Source organism: Desmodus rotundus, chromosome 2 (genome assembly GCF_022682495.2).
Source record: "Desmodus rotundus isolate HL8 chromosome 2, HLdesRot8A.1, whole genome shotgun sequence".
NCBI classification, from domain to species: domain Eukaryota; kingdom Metazoa; phylum Chordata; class Mammalia; order Chiroptera; family Phyllostomidae; genus Desmodus; species Desmodus rotundus.
The window spans coordinates 12420438-12442226 of NC_071388.1; the positions used below are offsets into that span (position 1 = coordinate 12420438).

The window sequence follows — 21789 nt, forward strand, 5'->3', positions numbered from 1 at the left end:
AGAGAGGTGCTGAGTTACTGCGGCTGTAGACATACCAGGTAGGCCCCTGCCGCATGCACCCACACATGTGACAACTTCCCAGCTAACAGTCAGCTGCCCAGTCTCATGGTCTGTGCTTTTTAGTAAAGGGGAAAAGTTTTTTAAAACGGTACTTTTGCAAGCTTGGAAAGCATTCTTGCTGTCTCAGAGATTTGGTGACAGTCTTCTAACACCAGCAGTCCGTTCGGCATGCCCTGGTGTATTTTCCACAATGCTTTTTTTTTATGTAGCAATGGAGATAACGCTCCGCCAGGAGTCCTGCGGGGCCCAATCTTCCTCTGTCTTCTAAACAAAGCTCAGTGAGGTTTTCCTATCATTCTTTCCTATTGACTTGATGTTGATGTTTTTCTTTTAACTCGGTGTTTTTCTCCCAAAGTTCTCTTTGGCTGGGTTCTTATTTTTAATGCTTTTTCTGGCTTGCCTTAAGAAGCTTTACCTCTTCAAACGTTCTGGCTCAGAAGTTAAATAGGAACTTTGCTCTTTATTCATTTTCATATAATGCCTCCATCACAGATTGACAAATTCTAAGGTATTCCCTTTGAAGAAAGTTGAATGTAGAAGTTGTAAAAACATTTGCAGTATATTTAAAATGTGCTGAATAGTTCATTTCTTGGTAGAAAGTAGGATTTAACTATGATGTTCTTTCATTGACTAAAAAGAATAACTCAAAAACCTTTAAGTGATTGTTAAATATGCTGGACATTGTTCTGTATTTTTCTGGCGTCCTCTTATATCTTCCTTGGCTAATTTTCCCTTTACAGTATCACTGTGAAAAGAGACACATATCACAGAGATTGAAAGTAAATTCGGGAGAGGTTAACTACCTTGGCCAGGCACACTGAGCCCTTTAGTGTTTTGTCAGAATTAGACTTTAGACTGGGTGTTTCTACCATCAGGCGTGATCCCCACCATTTCAAGCATCCCTACACAGCTTGTTCTTCAGCACTGAAACAAGAAATCAGTTCACATGCTGAGCAGAGGCAAAGATGGGAAATGATGAAGAGGGCAGGCTCTGAGCAAAAACTCTCATTGCTACGTGACCGTAGGCAAGTGATCTATCTTTAGGGTGTGGGTGAGCGCCCAGAGGCACCCAAACTCTCTCCTGCTCCCTGGATCCCCTTCTCTGGGGCCTCTCACTGCAGATCTGTGGGTGCATCATGGCTGGAGGGCTTCTTTTTAACTTCCATGATTTTAGTGGTTTGCAACCTAAACACGGAACCATGGTCAATCTTGGCTATTCTTTCAGGTAACTGTTTGCTGGACCTACCTCGCAAGCAGATCCTGGGCCCTGAGGAACTCCCAGGACAGACCTATGATGCCACCCAGCAGTGCAACCTGACCTTCGGTCCCGAGTACTCAGTGTGTCCCGGCATGGACGTCTGTGCCCGCCTGTGGTGTGCCGTGGTGCGCCAGGGCCAGATGGTGTGTCTAACCAAGAAGCTGCCAGCCGTGGAGGGGACGCCATGTGGGAAAGGGAGGATTTGCCTACAGGGCAAGTGTGTGGACAAAACCAAGAAAAAATACTATTCGGTAAGTGATTTTCCTGTCACACAACGCCTGGAGGCCCGAGACCTGAAGTGCATTCCTGTGACGTGTGGGGACAGTCACCCGAAGGCTTTGTTTCCTAGAAATCTATTTGCTGTTTCCTCCTTTACCCACGAGAGCCACTTCTAGTCATCAAAACATGGGGGAAATGCAAAACATAGGAACTCTTCCCAGATTCTGTCTACTTGAGATTCCAAGTAGGGCCCAATTTTTGGAAGTTTTCTCTCCAGCTCGTCTTACCAGAGTTAACAGAACACATTGTTTGAATTCATTAAGGAAACAGCAGTAGACCTGACACATGGTTCTCATACATGCTCAGTGAGCTCCAAAATGGTCATGTTCCCCCTCATAGCAAGTTCATCTGACCTGAGGAGCTAAAGTAACTTAACGCCTGCTCCAGGGAAACACCTCCACCCTCCCCCTATGCTCCACTTCCACGCCCACAACTGCTACCTTACTTTTTGTGGCCCGAACAAAGCTTCTGTTTATTTTTACTCACAAGATTTTCCAAGTCCCTAGAAAGACATTGCCATATGCACATTGTCTGTATCTTCCAAGGCTGTTGTTACCTTCTCAGATGCCCCTGCCAACGTTCTGCACACGCTACCTTGGCAAGGGAGTTCACAACATTCTTCCTCTTGGAGTCTCAGCTGCCTGCTGCAGCGTTTGCAGAGTGACAGACCTGGGGTGTCAAAACAGGGCACCTTGTTTCCCGTGGCGTGTGTGCATGTGGTGTGGGTGCAGCTCAGTATCTGTTACATTTGCTCTCTAGGGAATGAGACCCCGATCTAATGAGAAATTAAACTATTCTCAGGTCAAGTATGTGTTTGCATGTGGCAGAGGGTCTCTCACAGAGGATGTGTGGTGTCCACAAAGGCACTGCAGAACTTCCGTGCTAAAGTAGAACAATCCATACAAGGACAATGAACTGATGCCTGGTATCACACAAAACCTTTAGCATCATTATGTTAAAGATGCAAGATCAGAGTGGACCAAAAGTTCAGCAGGGCTCAGTGGGGAAGTGTGCGATACCAGAATGCGGAAGTTGAAATGGCCCAGAGAAACCAGGAGGTGATCCTTGCAGTGTGCTAAGTACTTAGGGTGAAGCGTTCAAAACCTCTAGTGCAGGGGAGAGGGAAAGCGGAAAAGATGAATTGCTGAGGATCAGAAACACATTGTAATTCCAGAACATACAATACCTATGACCGGGCTAAATTCACTGAAAACTCGACTCTGTGATGAAGTTTCCATTGTCATTGAATGCACGTGATTTCCAGGTGTGCATTTTGTATGTTTTCCTCCCATCTGAGTTAAAATGTCTTCTGTTTTCCATTTCAGACCTCAAGTCATGGCAACTGGGGGTCCTGGGGCTCCTGGGGCCAGTGTTCTCGCTCCTGTGGAGGAGGAGTGCAATTTGCCTATCGTCACTGCAATAACCCGGCGCCCAGAAACAGTGGCCGCTACTGCACGGGAAAGAGGGCCATCTACCGTTCCTGCAGCGTGACGCCCTGCCCCGCTAACGGTACACTGCCCCGAGCCCCGGCAAACACCACGTGTCACGTGCAATTTCTATTCTAGCAGCAATAAATCAGGCAGGCTACAGAAGTACCCTGTTAATCTTGTCCTGCGTAGTTCTACCAGTGTGAAAATCAGTAACACATACATGAGCGATTTTTAAACTATTATCACAACCAATCGAGTATTCAGGGAGTGGGAAGAAATAATTGATGTTTTCAACTCTGTGAATCCATAAAAATTCTTCAACACTGGTGTTTAAAGAGGCTGTAAAAGAAACAACTGAGCATCTTAAAATTATGTAAATGCACAAGAGTATGTGTAAGTTTCACCACAGTAGACTAATAACATGACATGTTTGGTTTTTTAGGCAAGTCTTTTCGTCATGAGCAGTGTGAGGCCAAAAATGGGTATCAGTCTGATGCAAAAGGAGTCAAAACATTTGTGGAATGGATCCCCAAATTTGCCGGTGTCCTGCCAGGGGACGTGTGCAAGCTGACCTGCAGAGCTAAGGGCACCGGCTACTATGTGGTGTTTTCTCCAAAGGTAACTCCCTGCGTGCCGTGTGCCAGACGCAGCGGGCGTCCTCGGCAGGGTTGTTTGGTAGAAGGAAGCCTACGGATACCAGAGTAAACAGTCGTTATTTTGGGGGTGGCTGCATTTTGAAGGGTTTTATTTTCATCTCTCTAATTTCTATCTTTGCAAACTTTATACAATGAATAAATTTTTTGTAAACGGAACAAGTAAATAGCTTTTAAAAGCTATTTTTGAAAAGTGTAACTCTGTCAAGTCGGGTGAGATGTGACCTTAACTTCAAAATAGCCCTGAAAACAACTGGTATTTCCAAGGCACATTTTTAAAGAGCACTAAAAAGCAAGAAAGCTGTTCTTTTTAATATCATTTACTTAAGAATTTTGCTAGTGATTCATGAAGGTAGATTTCAAGATCGTTGTCTCGGACCTAGATTGTTAAATGCCTTGCACCCTCAGTATAAATCAGTCAATATCCCTCTAATTGTACACATAATATACGCATGTAAAATTATTCCTTATTTTTCAGAGAACATTTTCTAAATTACTTCAGCTTTACTTTTCACAGCCAATATTATGCAGCAATTTATATAAAACCATTTATCTAATATGCAAACAAGTGCTACATTTATTATTTACTTTTCCATTTACAGTTACATTCAGTGTTATTTTGTATTAGTTCCGGGTGGACAGCATAGTGGTTAGGCAATCATATGCTTTACACAGCGTTCCCCCTGGTATTGCTGGTACCCATCTGACACTATGCGTAGTCATCACAATATTATTGACTATATTCCCTGGGCTGCACGGTACATCCCTGTGACTATTCTGTATCAACCTTCGCGGCAGGTGCTACACTTCAAACCCCCTCTGTAACTGGCCTTCAGATATTTCTGACTTATTACTGAAAAATAAGCTCATATCCAGTTGATATAATTTATAAGATACTTTATCTTTTTCTTACAAAAGAACACATTTTCATTTTAAAGAATAGTACAAAGGAATAAAAACAAACACGTCACCTGGAAATATAACCATCTGGAGAGCTGTTTACCTATTGAAGTATATCCTACTTCAACTTATTACACACACAGGGTTTATATATACACAAATACAAAATACATCTGTTTATATATGGCATGTTATTTATATACAGTGGCATGCACAAACCACAAGTAGTCCATATACATCCCATTTATAACTAGCTTTATAAAAATACGTTAATTCCTTTATTTAAATATACTGATTGTCTTCCCATAAGTAGTTCTCTCCGACTTCCCCAGACTCCTTTTCCTGTACTAATTTGTTTCTCGATTTCAGCATCTGCCAGTTCGACTTAGCAGGGAACGCTTTCCCACCACTACACTGTTTTGAATGTCAGGGTTAGATTTTCAAATACATTGCGATAATAACAATTACGCAACAAAGAAAGATCTCCTGTGATCTTGAGCCTGCTCATATTGTGGTCTTGACACATGGGACGGACGATCCCGCAGGCTAAGTGAAAAGACTGTGTCCCTCGATATGTAAGGTGACACTGTGCATTGGGAATGTGCTATACATGCTGGAATGCAGAGGGATACCTTGGGTGTCCCAACACATTCGGAGTCAAGCTCAGGACAGAAAGAGCATAACTGAGATCTGTCCCAGGTGCATTTTCCAATGCATAAAGGATTTTTCGGTTAGATACTTAAATAGTTCTTTATTTCTCAGTGGACTCTCTATTCCAGTCACACTCAAAACTCACAAGTTAGAATGTGTTCTTTTACCAAAGAAACCAAGTGCCTGGCACAAGTACTGTCCCTGCTAACATGTCTCTCATATTCAGGTGACCGATGGAACTGAATGCCGGCCATACAGTAATTCCGTCTGCGTCCGGGGGAAGTGTGTGCGAACCGGCTGTGATGGCATCATCGGCTCAAAGCTGCAGTATGACAAGTGTGGAGTGTGTGGCGGGGACAACTCCAGTTGTACGAAGATTGTTGGAACCTTCAATAAAAAAAGGTAATGTGATAGGACAATTGCCCATATGTGAATTGAACGAAACTGTGAACTCTTGCAAAATTGATAAAGGAGGACTCATGTTACATCGTAAGCTGTCTGTGAGAGGAGGGCTAGCAGGGCCCCTTTAATGCATTACAAATACGAGAAGGGAAAGAGAGGAGATGAGAAAAGCCCTGGTTGCCAAGTGGGAACTCGTGGCGCCTCTGGAAGCAGGTGAGCTGTGGTGGCCATGAGGTCACGGCCTTGCAGTATGAAAACTGAGAAAAAAGGCAGAGGCATTGCATTTGACCTATATCTTGCAGGTCCATCACTCCTGATACATAATTTAGAAAGGATGGCTGGTTTCCATTTTATGTACTTTGCTTTTTTTCTTTTTACAAACAAATTCCCATTGGGCTATATGATTCTTGAGAAAACATTTCTCAGTGAAAACTCTAAGTTAATTGCTGTGGTACAGACAACAGTCCCCTTTTAACTGTCCTGGTTTAAATCCACTCTATAAAGAGTCATGTCTTCTCCTCTTCTTTTCATGGTCCTAGATTACACTCTTGCTTTAAAGATGTAAGTGTTTAAGGTACCAATTTCTTGCATAGAACCTTATGCTATCAACGAGGATGGCTGACTCAGCTAAAGAGTGTTCTGGATGCAGGATGAGTGTTCTTCCTCACCAGACCACTCTGGTGCTGAGTGTCATAGGTAAAGCACACCTGTTGTCTTCACGTATGTGCCATGTTGTCTGTAACTGGACAGTAACAGACAATCCAAAGTAATGATAAGGATTTATTTTTAAAATTGCCTGCCATATTAATATAAAAAATTACCTTTGACATGATGAAAATGTGTATTGTTGCAGAATTTACTCTGAATTAAAATATGCATTGCTAGTCCTATTTGCTAGTGATACAATAATTATTCATCTAGTTGTGTTTGGTCATCTAAGTCGAAAACCCTCAAGTCCAATTATATCCTGCATTTTTATACACTTCAAAGGTGCAAGGCACCTTAGAAATGATCAAGTCTAACTTTTGTTTTACAAATGAGGAAACTGGGTCTCTGAAAATTTAGGATTTACCCAATTTTACATGGCTGGCGAATGCCAGTTTTGTAAAACTTAACTTAGGGTCATAGGGTGCACATACATTTTTTAGAAAGGAAGAAAACAGGAAGGAAGGGAGGAAGGAAAGGAGATTCAGGAACCAAATGAGAAATAAAATTATTTTTAGAAGATAATACCTTACATATTATATGTTATATATTTTTCCCACATAAACTTATAAACTACTTTCGAATGCTAAGTTTAGCATTTTAAGTTTTTTGTATTGACAACCAATATCTGAATATTTGACATCACACGAAAAGATGAGCTTCCTGATGTCAACAAGTGAAATGCAGCATCACCGCTCACAGATTGCTTTGACCAACATTATATTATGTGATACAAATGGCCTGTTTAAGTGCCCCGAATAAATTACCTTGGCTTCGTGTGGCTTATAAAAAGGAATATTTGCAGTCAAACCCTGGCTCAGTAATTCAAGAGCCATTCACTCTTGAACAGTCACTTAATTTCTTTACTATCAGAATTCTTGACAGTAGAATGATGAGGATGCTAATTAATTTTTAAAATTAATATTGCTTTGAGAATCAAGTGAGGTAATGCATATTAAAATATTTCATCAGGTTCAGACCTCTTCAGAAATAAGACCCTATTCTTAATTCACTCCTCTCTCAATTTTCCTCACATCAGTAAATGTCAACTCAGTCCTTCCATTGCGTAGGTCCAAAAGCTTGAAGTCACCTTTTACTCCTCATTCCCTCTCACAGGTTTTCCCATCAGCATGCCCTGTCAGTCTTGTTGCCAACATACGCTCAGCATGCGGTTGCCCCTCACCACACCAAGATCACTACAACCCCAGCCCAGTGAGCATCCCCTCTTCCCGGGACCAACCCAGCAGTCTTCCCAAAGGTCTCCAGGACCTTGCCTCCGAACCTCCTCCTCACAGAGCAGGGAGGGCCATCATCTATTACCTTTCAGAGATCACAGCGTTCCTAGGCTCAACAGCTTCCCCTGGCTTCCATCTCACTGTTTGTAACCTACTAGACGCTAAAAGCTTTGCACCCTGCCATGTTCTGTGTCTCTCCTGTACCATCCTCCTCTGTGGCTCTGCTTTACCCATACTGGACTTCCTGAAGCTTCTTAAACATGGCAACCCAGTGCATGCGCACTGTGTCCTCTGCCTGGAACCCATTTCCCCAGTGAATAAGCCATGCTGCTTCTAGAAATCCTTCAGGTGACTGTTAAGTGTTACCTCTCCAGGTAGTGGCCACCCTGAATGAAAACCTCCATCCCAGTCATTATTCTCTATCTGCTTATGCTGCTCTGTGATTCTTCACAGTTCTTATCAACAGATATTGTCACATAGTCCACTTGGGGGGAAGAGCCAGGGATCTGACTGCCCCCCACTAGAATGACATCATGCTTTTTATGCAGGAATGAATGTATTTCCCCCATGACAGGCACTGATAGTGCTGTGGACATAACCCTGAACCAAACAAGAGCCCCTTATCCTGCCAGCCATACTTCCAAATAGTTAAATGAAAACAACTGCATTCATTCACAGTAGCCAGGGAAGCAGCTTAATGTCCAGAGTGTAAGTGATGCCCAGCCCAGTGTAAATAAAATGAATGAGTACAATGATAACTGTGTTTTACTAAGGCACTAAGAAATCAAGGAAAGAAGGAAGGGAGGAAGGGAGGAAAGGTGGAAGGACAGGAGATTCAGGAACCAAATGAGAAATAAAATTATTTTTACAAGATAATACCTTATATGTTATATGTTTTCCCACATAAACTTATAAACTACTTTTGAATGCTAAGTTTAGCATTTTAAGTTTTTGCTTATACTTGTCTTGTGAGCTTGGTTTGGAAACCTGCTGCATTGCTGACCGTTGCCAGTGATTCTCATGAATGGGATTCAGGCTGTAGAGAACGGGAGAAAAAAAGCTCTCCTACCTGACTCCATGGCCTTCCTCCTTTACCTTCTTTGCATCCTCTGTTTGGTATCATTTCAACCCTGAATATACCAGAACTTACTTTCATCTGGCTGTTATAAAATATCAATGGCAGAGGTAAGGGATATAGGTATGGCAATATGGTGAAAAGAGCACCGGTTCAGAGTCAGGAGGCCTGGTTTCTAAGCCCAGCACTACCATTATATTAGTGCTGGAGCGGATTTGTTCAAATGCTTTAATATATCCTCACCATGTATGACTTTTATGTGAGATAAGATATCATCCCCAGCATCCCTCCTGGCTTTGTTTGAAGCCATTGTAGGGCGGCACATTATCTCTTGATAGTAGATACTTCAAAAGAAAACCCTGTAATGAAGTGTGATCCAAAGTGTATTACAACAGTAAAAACAATGGAAAATAATGGATCGAGTTGATTGGATCAGCAGCATTGTCAGCATTGTATCTTCTGTCTTTGGCACAGTAGGAAGCTCTGACACCTGTCGGGAAATCAGGGTAGACCAGATGCCCAATAGACAGGGCTTTCCTGGGGAGGAGCCTCCTCTCCAATTCAGGGGAAAGGCTTGAGTGGGGAAAACATAGGTGGATTTTTAGTGTATGAATGAGTTGCCCCAAAGCTCTAGACTTGGGTATGAATTTGAAAGTAAGTAATTAAATTATACATACATCAGTCAAACTGCACAATCTACTTATTTCTATTTAAATAACTAAGAAAGTAAAACAAAAGGATTCTTTACTATGAAATTACTTATAGAGGCAAAGATTTTGGCAATAGATGACTACTTCTCTCTGGTATAGTCTCTTGCTGCTTAATTAGCATTTCTTTCTTAGCATTTGCCACAAGCTTATGGATATTAGAGATATTTATGCCTTTGCCCATTTTCCTCAGCCAGTGATGGATCTTTACTTTTTTAATTATATTGAATTGATTATGCTATTATAGTTATCCTGATTTTGTCCCTTTGCCTCCCTCCACCCAGAACCCCCCACTCCCTCAGGCAATCCCCCCACCATTGTTGATGTCCATGGGTCATGGGTCTCTAGTCAAAGAACCTGTAAGTTCTCTGGATAGAGACCTATCCTACTTCCCACCCACATTAAACCCTCACTCAATCTATCATAACGCTTCACAGACACTAAGCATTTGGGGAAATTTGCTAAGGCATTAAAGATTCTTCTTTTTTTCTTTTGTTGATACTGGTAAGGGCTAGTTATCCAGTTACAGGATTTCATGTTACATTTTGTGTCCTGCCCATGAAATCCAGAGTTCTAGTAGAAATGGTAGCAGAGCCTCTACTCTGTCTCTAGTCCACCAAACTAATTAAGTCTGTGGTTCCCTAATGAGTCTGCACATTTGGAACAATGAGCAGCTCCGGGATCACTGCTGCCTACACTCCATCCTGAAAGTCAGGGTTTTAAATCCCTGGGCTGGGGCCTGGGGATTCAAATTTTTAAAAGTTCCCTAAGTGATTCTAATAGGCAAACAAGTTTGAGAAACATGAATTTAAAGATTTCTATGAGACTGAGGACAGATTTCTGTTAGTTTTTGTTTGTATTTATGCCCATTTGTGCCTGATGCACATAGCTTTGCAAAAGTGATAAGATTTAATAAGGGTGAGTGATGTTTGTAAGTCTTCAAATGAAGTCAGTAGAAATTTTTAAAACAAAGGCAGGTTGCTAACGTTATCCTGATTTCGAACATCGCAATAAAAATGCATGTAATATACTAGTCTAACCACAGTTTTATTTTTAAGAAAATTAATTTTTAAAGCCAACTTTAAGCTAATCTCTTAAATACACTGAAACTTTGTGTTACAATCAAGTAAGACTTTTAGAGAATTTCTTTTGTTTTATCCAGTTATTAAGTGTTCACTTATTTTTCTCTTTTCTCTTCTTTCTCTCTCTCTCTCTCTCTCTCTCTCTCTCTATATATATATATATATATATATATATATGTCCCTCTACCCCGCGGACATTCCTGCTTCCAGTAAGGGTTACACTGACGTTGTGAGGATCCCAGAAGGGGCAACCCACATAAAAGTCCGACAGTTCAAAGCCAAAGACCAGACTAGATTCACTGCCTACTTAGCCTTGAAGAAGAAAAACGGTGAGTACCTTATCAATGGAAAGTACATGATCTCCACTTCGGAAACAATCGTTGACATCAATGGAACAGTCATGAACTACAGCGGCTGGAGCCACAGAGATGACTTCCTGCATGGGATGGGCTACTCCGCCACAAAGGAAATCCTAATAGTGCAGATCCTCGCAACAGACCCCACTAAAGCACTAGATGTCCGTTACAGTTTTTTTGTGCCCAAGAAGTCCACTCAGAAAGTAAACTCGGTCACCAGCCATGGCAGCAATAAAGTGGGGTCGCACACCACACAGCCGCAGTGGGTGACAGGCCCATGGCTTGCTTGTTCCAGGTCCTGTGACACAGGCTGGCACACCCGGACGGTGCAGTGCCAGGATGGAAACCGGAAGTTAGCCAAGGGATGTCTTCTCTCTCAGAGGCCTTCCGCCTTTAAGCAATGTTTGCTAAAGAAATGTTAGCCTGTGGTTATGCTCTGATGCAGAGATAACTGGATGATGGATCACGCATCAGTCGTGGGGAACAAGAGGCCCGCCTACAGCACCGAAAGTCACCCTTCAGTGTCATTGTCAACAGGAGTCCGATTATGGGCAGAATCTGCTCTCCACGACCAAATGAGGAAGTGCACTATTCCATGTGACAGTGGTGACCCTGGAATATAGATGGACTTGGGAGTTTGCAAACATCCCCTGGGCCTACAGGAATGGAAAACACTGATGAATGTGGAATCAGGCGACATTTGACAACAGCAGAACAACTGTCTCCCCCTTGTCACCTACCTCTTACAGAATGTCTTCAAAGGCACTGTAACCATCTTCACCCACAATACACAGTAGCTTCTTTTTACTGTTTGTATATACATTCTCTCCTTGGTATGTCACTTTATATCACTTGGTTCTATTAAAAAAATATATGTGTGTGTATATATATATATATATATTTCTATAAAAAAATGTGTTTGACCAAAGTAGGTCTGCAGCTATTCCAACTCCTTCCAGTTTCTGGAAAGAGCTGTGGATGTTTTACTGGAAATTAAGATCTTGCTGCTGTTTTAATAAGACTTAGTATACTTTCAGACAACAGGAGATAACATTTGAGTCAAAAACCATTTTGACAGCAAGCATCTTCTGAGAAATTTTGGGAAGGAAAAGGATCTCAGTGTATCTAGCCATTTAAATACATACACGGGTCTACAGCATTTGACAGCCTGCATTTTTCCAGGCAGCCAGCCAAATTAATGCATAACTAGGTCATAGAATTAGTGTTTGCGTGTGTGTACGTTGTTGGTATTGACAAGTCTAACAATTAGTTTCTTTGTGTTAAAATTTAAAAGGAAAAAAATACTTCCCTGCGTTTTCCACTTATATTTTCACAATTGCTTTCCCTTTCCGTGACATTCATCTGATATCTCACGATGCGTAATGTGCACGTAGCAAAGGGCTTTCAGCTCACATTCAATGCTCTGAATGCTGGTGTACCTCTTACCAGCAAGCCTTTCAAATGTGTTCGTTTTTGCTTGTTCGTTTGTTTTGTTAAACGGTTCTGAAAGACCTACGAGGTTTTATACTTCTTGTTGACTTAGTTTAACAGGAGTATTAAAGCTCATTTGGTAGTTAGCCACTTCTAGAAGTGATTATTGTTAATGTGGTTAGTGCAAAAAAAAAAAAGGTTATTCATAAGACTGTTTCCACACCATCCAGGCAATAATTCCTTGAGTTAAAAAACAATCCAAGTACGCTGATACTGCACTTAATATTTTTCCTGAATAGAAAGCATTTGGTTGTACCAGTAAGTGTTTGAGTGATGAAATATGATGACTTTTGAGAAGTTTGTTACTTTTATTTCCATGGCCTGTCTAAGTAGGTTGTTAGTTTGAATAGTTAGGCATAGAAAATTTGTGCAATGATATGCCTAAAAATCTCTTTTTAGACAGTAAACTGTATGCCTTCACCCCACAGTTCAGAAAATACAAGGTGTTTTGTTTCGTTGGGATTTCTTTTCCTTTGTGAAACATCACAAAGCTAATTGTTTTTATAAAATTGTATAATAAAAATACCAAATGTGCCTATTGTAAAGATTTGCATATAAGAATGTTAGGGGACCATTGTTTGAGGTCCCTTAAGCTCATGAGAGTTTATTTTTATTATGAGATATTTTTAATATAAAAGAACTATGTAATTCATGTTGCTATAGCGCATCATTTCAGTGGGCCAGGAGAATGGATGTCTCACTGTTTTAAGTATTTTCTTAAGAAATTATTTGGTAAAACAAATAATTATTTTATGAAACTGATAATCATCTTTTGGATTTTTATACACTGACTTTGCTTGAGAGGTGGTCATTTTTTTCTTAATAAATTATCAGTTAGCAAAACGAGGTCTGTACAAGACTGGTAACCTGCCCTTGATGGAGGTGAACCAGGTATCAGGGCTGGAGACAGAGCTATTCAAATTGGTCAGGGAAAAAATTAAAATTACAACTGATCATTTGACTCTGCAGAGAGAATTATTAGAGAGGCCAACATTACCTTTTCCTATCTTTAAAATAATTTAATCAAATAATCCAGTTATGACCAAGTTTTATTTTATCTTTTATGGATATATTGAAGGCAACATTAAAAGATAATTAAAGAGCAAACACAATTGTCTCCCATTCTGCTTCTCTATGCTTGATTCATAGATTTTTAATATGATTTATCAATGATTCATTTTCCCCCAAAGAATGAAGTTTTACCCTTTTCATTGGAACAGTCCTAGAAAGCTTAAAATGAATAAACCACTATTCCATGCTTTTAAAGAATTTTCTTTAGTTTTTTTTGTGTTTTTTATTTTTGTATGAGTATCAATAGAATGACTAAGGAATGTATGTCTAAACTCCTGAGAAAAATGATATAGACTGGAAACTGAAATTCATATTAACTGATATAGATATAAAGAATGATAAGCAAAGGAAAAATCCTCTATAACACAATCTAATTCAGTCCGGTTTGATTTGGGACTACTCCTTCTATCTTTACATACTTGCACCTTGAATAAAAAGTCTAGGATACATGATGTCTGGGGCTACTTCCCCAAAAAAGTGTTTGTCTAAAAATGCTCAGGTTAGTAAGAATTCAACCTTACAAAACTGAACACTCCAGATTAACTTTAATTAAATACAATGGGAGCCCCCCAAAATAGCATTTATTTCTTCTAGAACAGAAAAGTTCAAATTAAGCCCTGTTTTGTTGTTTAGGGATTGAGGGGCATTGTTGTCATTTATTCAACAAATTCAACTTACTTTGCCTTCCTGTGGAAACAGTTTTATTCCATTAAACTAAGAATTAAGGGATTAATCACAAACAAAAAGAAAAGTTGCAGCACTGAAAAAAATAATTTATTGTTTTTTGCAACTGGTATGTGAATTTGTGTGATAAAGTTATTTATTCTTATTTAACAAAAATATGTGCAAATTCTATATTTAAATGTTTTGCTGTTGTCCTACTTTTTAATTTATGCTTCATGTTTGTGGATAAAGTACACTTTGTGAGTTTACATGATATATAGCACTGTTTGCTTTTGTATTTTTTTACAGAAAGCTTTCTGTGTGAAACAGGCATATATGTATATATTCCTCATGTATCCTTGTTCTGATACTGTAGTTTTCCTTTCTAAGGAAGTTTTTAACTTAATCTTTCATGACTAGTAGTATCCATTAATCCTAATTTTTCCAAGTCACAGATAAGAAAAATACTTATTCAACAGCTGTGCTCCAAGTTTTAAACCTGGGCACACAGAGAGCCTGGCAGTCCACTAAAGCTAAGGCACCGTCAAGAATCAGGTCTATTCATTTCACTGATACACTTGGACAAAGAGCTGTTGATGGATTACGTGGAAGTTGTATACACATAAACTGCAAGTGATATCAATTATAATAAAACCAAATATTATCTTTGGCTGCTTCAGAAACAGTCCTTGGAAATTAATATCACTTAGTCTCTAATCTCTGTAGGATTCTATACATGCAAGTAAACAAATTGGGTGTAAATGATTCCAATGTTAGTTGTCATAACTGTTTCTACGAACATGGAGTCTCCATTGCTAAAGGGTGACTTCTAACTTCTACCAATGTCTCTCATGGAGTGATAATAGGACTTAGGACAGGGAGGAACACCTCTGATCAGATTAGCCTGGCCCTGACTATGATTTCACCATCTGGTCACAGCAATAATGCAAAGCACCCTTGGACACACAACTGACCAGATTAACCCCTGGCTCTAATATTTCTCTCATAGACTCCTTCCTTATTATCAAGGTCATTGTCATGGTTTCTATGAGGACAAGAGCCAAATTCAAAGAAGCCCAGGACTTGTGCTATGACTTAGAGTTCACTGTTTGTGAAATAAGATTGAATGTAACAATGACCAAATTTGGCTAATAGTTTATGGCTGAGGATGAAATCTCATTGGCTTGATTGGTAAATATTACCAATTATTATTTATAATTAAACTTGAGATCATAAAAATACCTTACATTTTTCAACATTTCAAAGTAACAAAATAAATGAATAACCATGAGTACAGAAATGGTCACCCAAAGCTGTAATACGACCAAGTGCAGTGCCGAGGCAATCCATTATTTAGATGCACAGAAAAGGGACTTGCATGTTTTCTCTATTATTTTCCTCATTTGCCAAAACCTGTAGCTTTAGACTGTCTAACAGGTAGATCAGCCTAACTCACTAGTTCACTGAGGAAAAAAAAAAACGCATTCTTTCTAATAGCTTCTTTCTGCTAGCAGGAACTACAGAAATGACTTCTCAAGTTATATCATCATAAAACACATCCCTCTGTAATGCATAGTTGTGTTCTGGTCAACTAATGTATGGAAACATATTGAAGTAAAACCCATGCATCAATGAAAAAGAAAAGGAAATAGACATGGTATCCAGACCGGAAAAGCATTTAATCTGGCAAATGTCTTTCTGGTGCCATGATACCATAACCCTCAATGAAGATTATGTGGAAAAAAAAATAGTGAAATATGTTGTTAGAAGATGCTGGTTTTAAGAGAGAATAGGAGTACATGTTAGATAACCCAGTTAAACGCACAGTGCTAATATTCCAGCACTTTAGCAATAAGTCTGCTTTCTGTGGCCCTTGTCCCATAGCTCTGACTGGTCCAGGTGGACTACCATAGGTCAAATGAAAAAGCAAACAATGGCCCATCATCCTATAAGGCACTGTCACATCAAAGTGGTCCAGGTCTAACACTGTGAGAAAAACTGTGATTTATGAATGACACAGGGCATTCTCTTTTTTTTTTCATTTTTCTTTGGCATATCTGATGAACAATTATACTTTTTTATTGAGGTGCTAACATCTTCAGTGATCAACAGTCAAACGTAGTATTTCTGAGTTACTATTTTATCCTAAGTGATTTTTCCATTTTCAAGAAAGAACTGAGTTTGGTTTTTGGTTTTGGGAGTTTTTCTGTTTTTGGTTTTTTGTCAATGCTGGGCACAACTTGATACTCAAAGTTAGGGAGATTGCATCTAATGGTCATTCTGTTCAGCAGGGTTCAGTGACACACGACATGTACATCGAGGATGTTTAAGGTGACATCAAAACTCGCAGAGTGTTAGGCCGGAGCAGCAGGCTGTTAGATGTGTCATGTCCCATCACTTACTCAGACATCTGCATTCTTGTCAAACATTCCTTTTAAACAAACTTGTTTGGTTTGTCTTATACACACACAAAGTCCTGTTTATATTTTGCCTGACTTTGTTTAAGCTTTGCTATCTTTTATGCCCATACTGGGCTACCATAGCTCAGTCTTCGCTTTAACAACTCACAACGCATTCGAACCACCTCACCCCATACTGAGAGCATACTGAGAATAACAGTGTGTTGACTTTGTGAGGCTGGACTTTGGATTAAGAAATAGTTATTATCTCTGGGTGATGTTTTTGCTTTGCACACCCAGGCATGATGTAAATGTAGGAGTTGACAGATACTCCTTACATTTGAGTATCACATATTTGTCAGAGAAAATCATGCACATGTTTTGTAAATAGACTCCAGATACCTAAGCAGATTGCAGAAATATGTTCTATTTGATGGGAGCAGTGGTGCCAATATTTGATCTCTGTATGAGAGTCTATGAGTAAATTCAGGTAAAAGATCTAAGCAGGTAGAACCGAGATTTTTAAATCTTGAAAGGTGCTTTCAAGATATAGTAAAACTTTGAAGATTTGCATATTATATCTAAGTAGTAAAATGTAAGCTGCTTATTACCCCAGATTTTCAGAAGTGATGGCGTCGTTCAGTAAATGCAAAGCAGTTGAAGAACCAAAACTTTTTGGAAAACTAAAATGGGTCTCATTTAAAATGTCTCTTCAGCCTTGGCAAATTTCAAACTGAAATCAACTACTGAAAGCATTACTGTGTCTTATAGCCTGCATTCCAGATAGCTCTGTTATTCAGGTAAATCGCTTGAACTGAGTCATTTGGGGCCTGTACTGTAATATTTTTCATGGAGGAACAATATCCTACTTTGTAAAGCATTTCCCTATGTGTGACTTTAAACTGTAAAATTAAACATTGGCTTTGTGGTTTCAGTGAGCATAATAAATGTAAACTGTAAACTAGGTTAAAGTATGTACTGCATATAATGTTTTAGAGTTGGAAACCATTGTCCGTTTAATTTATATATTCTCATAACAGCAGTAGAACCCAGCCAGGTCTTAAGGAAACTTTAGGCTCTCTATAATTTTTACCATCCCTCCTTCACTGTGGCACAGACAAGTAATACGTTCACTGTCTTAAAGGACTATGGAACTATTGCTTCCAATCTTCTTACCAGCCCCTAAATCTGTCTAGTATGAACATTTTGGTACTAAATTAGAGCAAGCAACATAATCTACCTGGCTCATCTACTTTTTTAAAGATAAACTTTTACTGAATATAAAACTAAAGAGTCTAAAGGGTTATATGCATGCATGGAAATCCAAAAAGAATTGACATGCATGAGCAAAAGCCTATTTGTTTGCCAACACCATTGTGGCATTACTGTTCCTGAGGATCCCAATTCCTTCTGAACCTGAAATCATCACTGTCTAGCATGCATTGCAAACACTGAATTTCTCTCTTGTATCAAATATCATTTCAGAATTGTGAACTTTATTTTTTCTTTTAGTAGGATGTTTACTTTTTAAGAAATAATTTAAAACACCTATACTTTTAAAACCATCATACACAAATAGCCATCCTAAGTGGCTAAGAGTTGTTGAATATCTCTTTGGGACGGGCGCTGTGCTAAATACCAATTTTCTCCCACGTGTTCCTCTCCCTGACTCTCTTGACCTTGGCCTTAGATTCCAATGTTACGGATGACTGTCACATCATAATAACTGCTCACGGTCATCTAGCCGTTGCCAAGTGCCAAGCACTGTTATAAGCACTTTGGATATTTATTTTCAATTAATGGCATTTTAAAACATTGAGCGGTCTCCAATCCTTATGGATTATGAGTCTGATAAAGGGATTTTTGGGTAGGGAAGACCATGTGAGTTTGGAGAAAAGAGGGGAAGTGTTTAGATGCCCTGATGTGTGTAAAAGCAAGAGTGGTCCTAAAATTCCAATAAAAATGTCAAGGAAACCCTGGAGAATCAGGCAAGCAGCAGGACTAGAGGCAAGAGCTCAGGGTGTACAAAGGACTGTTGTTTAAGGAGAGAGAATTTGATTTAGAAAACTAGTAAATTGCTCGGAAGGATTTAAAAAAAGACTATGGTATTTAACCTTACAAACTCATTCACAGCTAATAAGGAGCTGGTTCAGACAAGGTCAAAGGCATAAAAATGGTCCGGGGGGTAGATTTTAGATTAGGAATAGAATGAACAAAGAAGTTTAGAAATAGAACTATAGATGTTTGAAAAGTCAAAACTGTCTTTAATTCCTAGGTTCTGTAGGGTGTTCCTTGGTATATTATTGTTTTATCTGTTCAGTTAAACTCATGTTTTTGCACAGAACGAAAGATTATAGGTTTTAATGTAGACACAAACAAAAGGGTGTAGCTCTGCTTTCCTCAGTTTCCTTCCATGGCCCATTCATGGTTAATAGAATCAAATCCCAGAGTAATTAATCCTCTGGGGCAGTTCCCAGGGATGGAAGAAATCAAGAAGCAGTCGAGGATCTCACTGTAACAGGAAGTCATAATATGTGTTTGCTGTAATATAGATTTCTCTTTCCACTTCTAGACACGTACAGAATTTTGTCTCCCAATTTCAGCTTTCATTGGAGTTTGACTGGAATTGTAGTTACAGACCTTTTGTTATTGCTATTTGTTATTAAAAGCATCTAAATATCAGAAAGCAGGAAAGCATCTTTCTTAATTGCTTGTAAGTAGACTCCACAAAACAGTGGCGGAACTAGTTTGAAGTTAAAAAAAAATTCTTTCTCTGCAAAAGTGTTGAGAACCATTAACTTACTCATGTTCCAAGGAAGTGAAGTACTTTCTAGACATTGTAGAGAATGTATCCAGATTGTTTCTTTACTCTCCAGCCCCTTTGCTATCTATTTGCCAAAACATCAAAGATGTTTTCTCTTGCTCCTTGGATCTCAGTTGCATTGTAGGCCATTTTGAGATGAGAGCTCAGATGTAAGAACTGGATGAGATACAAAAGACAGGTCCTATGTAAGTGAAGAAGTGGCTGGAGCCGTGACCCTCTGTAGGTATGTCGGATGGAACAGCCACTTCCTAGCTCTTCCACTGCCACCACTCTCCAAGCTACCAACCTCTCCACACTGAACAAGAAATGCCTCCAAACAGGGCCTCCTGTTTTCTTCAGCAGCCAGACCCACCAGCAAAATGTCAGATCATTAACTTCTTTGCAAAAATTTATCTAATGTCTTCTTATCTTAGAATAAAAAAGGTTACTTTCCATGACCTTCAAAGCCCCCTGGGGACAGGTTCCCCCTCCTCTCTGACTTCCTCTCCTACTCCCCACCTCCTGCCCCCAGTCCAGCGCACCAACTGCTGTCTTTGTTGTCGTTCTACTAAGCATGAAATCTGTCCCGAAAGTTTAGCCTAGAACATTCTTCCCCCATTAGAGGCTTGCTTCTTCCCTCTCTTCAAGTCTCTGCTTCAATGTTATCTTTCAGAGAAGCCACCCCTGACTAGAACAATTCCTCCTTCATTGTTCCTCATGGCACTTACCCACAATTGAAATTTCATTATATACTCATGTGTATATGTCTGATGTTATTTATATATATATGGATATATGGAAACAAGTGTACATACCAATACTTTGAGGGCACAATCTCTGGGGGTTTTTCACTGCCATATTGCTAGGTGCCTGGCATATGATAAGTGCCCAATAAGAACAGTTACAATGAATGAATGAATGAATGAACGAATGAATAGATGGGACTCCAGGCAGATAATCATTATTATTTAAGAGGGTTCAGCAAATGGCCAATGGTGTTTTTGCAAGTGGACCAAATAAAATAATGGAAATATTTTAAACATGTAACACGGGCATTTTAGACAGAGAGCAAGCCAGGGTGAGGCCAGGAGAGTGGGGGAACCAGGAGAGATGGGTGGTTGCAAGAACTTGGCTCCTTGAAGTGAAGACAGGTTTTCAGTTAGTGAGAAGACATGTTGTAGAAGGCAGATTCCAAAGATGTTCCTCCAGAATTTTCATCCCTTCCCCTCGTTCAATCAAACACTAATATTGTTGTAAAAGTATTTTGCAGATGGAATTCATGCTACTAACCAACAAACCTCAAAACAGAAAGACTACCCTAGGTTAACTGGGGAGGGCTGGAGGACAATGTAATCATATGAACTCTTAAAAGCAGAAGAGAAAGGCAGAAGTCAGAGAAATCCCAAGCATGCAAAGGATTTTGAATTTGACTGCTGTGAAATTGAACCACAAGTGAAGAAATGCAGGGAGTGCCTAAAAGCTGAGAACACCTAGCCAACAGCCGGCAGGGAAACAGGGATCTGAGGTCTACAACTGCAAGAAACTAGATTGAAGCAACAACAGGAAGGTGCTTGGAATCAGATTCATCCTCAGAGCCTCCAGAAAGGAATGCATCCCTGTTCACACCTTGAATCCAACCTGGTAATGCTCAGAGCAGAGACTGGCTGGGCCACGCTGAGCCTAGACATCTATAGCACTGTGAGACAATAAATCAGTTTTATGAAGCTGCTAAATGTGTGGTAATTTGTTATGGTAGTTACAGAAAATGAAAACAAGGAAGGATCTCAATGTACAGAGGAGTATTAGAAAGGCTATCAGGTTAGATCATTAAGTAGAATAAACAGGCTAAGACCCAGTTATTGGGACCACACACAGTACAAGGAGTATCATAAAGAAAACACAGACCTGGCACGATGTCTTGGAATAAGACCATCTAAACTTAATTTGACAGGGAGTCACTTGGGCTGCTAGACAAGAGGTTCATATAAACCCCCTGATTCAAGGCCACAATTAGCTAAAAGCTTGGTCTGAAGCAAGAACCTGTAGCCACAGCAATAATAGGTTGAAAATGGGGGCAACAGGGATAGGAGTTTATGGATGGGGGGATCTGTTGCCTGGAACAATGTTTTCCAAAATGCAGCTAAGAAATCCTTTGTTGGCAATAAATAAGTGAATAAAGGTTTTTGAATCAATTAAATTACAATTTTATGAAAGGTGCCCTGGTTATGTATTGCCCTTAACAAATCATCCTAAAATTTAGTTGTTTAGAATGACAGTTTATTGATTTCATGAGTCAAGGCTCAGTTGGACCACATGCCTGCCCTTGACATTGCTTGGTGTCTGTTGGTGAGACTCATCTGGTGGCTGACCTGGACTGCAGGATCCAAGATGGGTTCACTCACTTGCTGGTGTGCTGGCAAGGATGGTGAGAAGGTCAGTCTCAGCTACGCCCTTCCCTTTTCACATGGTCTCAAGCCTTTTCCTGCAGTATCTTTAGGAAAATGTGGTTAGTCTTCTAGCAAGGTGGCTCAGGTAGGTGTTTCCAGAGCACCAAGTGGAATCTGCAAGG

General features: G+C 39.8%; 1 protein-coding gene across 2 annotated transcripts in view; it reads left to right on the forward strand.

Moving 5' to 3' along the window:
• ADAMTS5 (ADAM metallopeptidase with thrombospondin type 1 motif 5) overlaps positions 1–20894 on the forward strand; it is a 49830-nt gene extending 28936 nt beyond the window's left edge. For both annotated transcript variants that reach the window (XM_053918007.1, XM_024565276.3), the window contains 5 exons: positions 1286–1569; positions 2923–3106; positions 3470–3645; positions 5458–5633; positions 10648–20894. In XM_053918007.1, the coding sequence (XP_053773982.1) occupies positions 1286–1569; positions 2923–3106; positions 3470–3645; positions 5458–5633; positions 10648–11215 (1388 nt within the window). In that variant the 3' untranslated portion in view covers positions 11216–20894. The remainder of the gene's footprint in view (positions 1–1285; positions 1570–2922; positions 3107–3469; positions 3646–5457; positions 5634–10647) is intronic.
• The last annotated feature ends 895 nt before the right edge of the window (positions 20895–21789 follow it).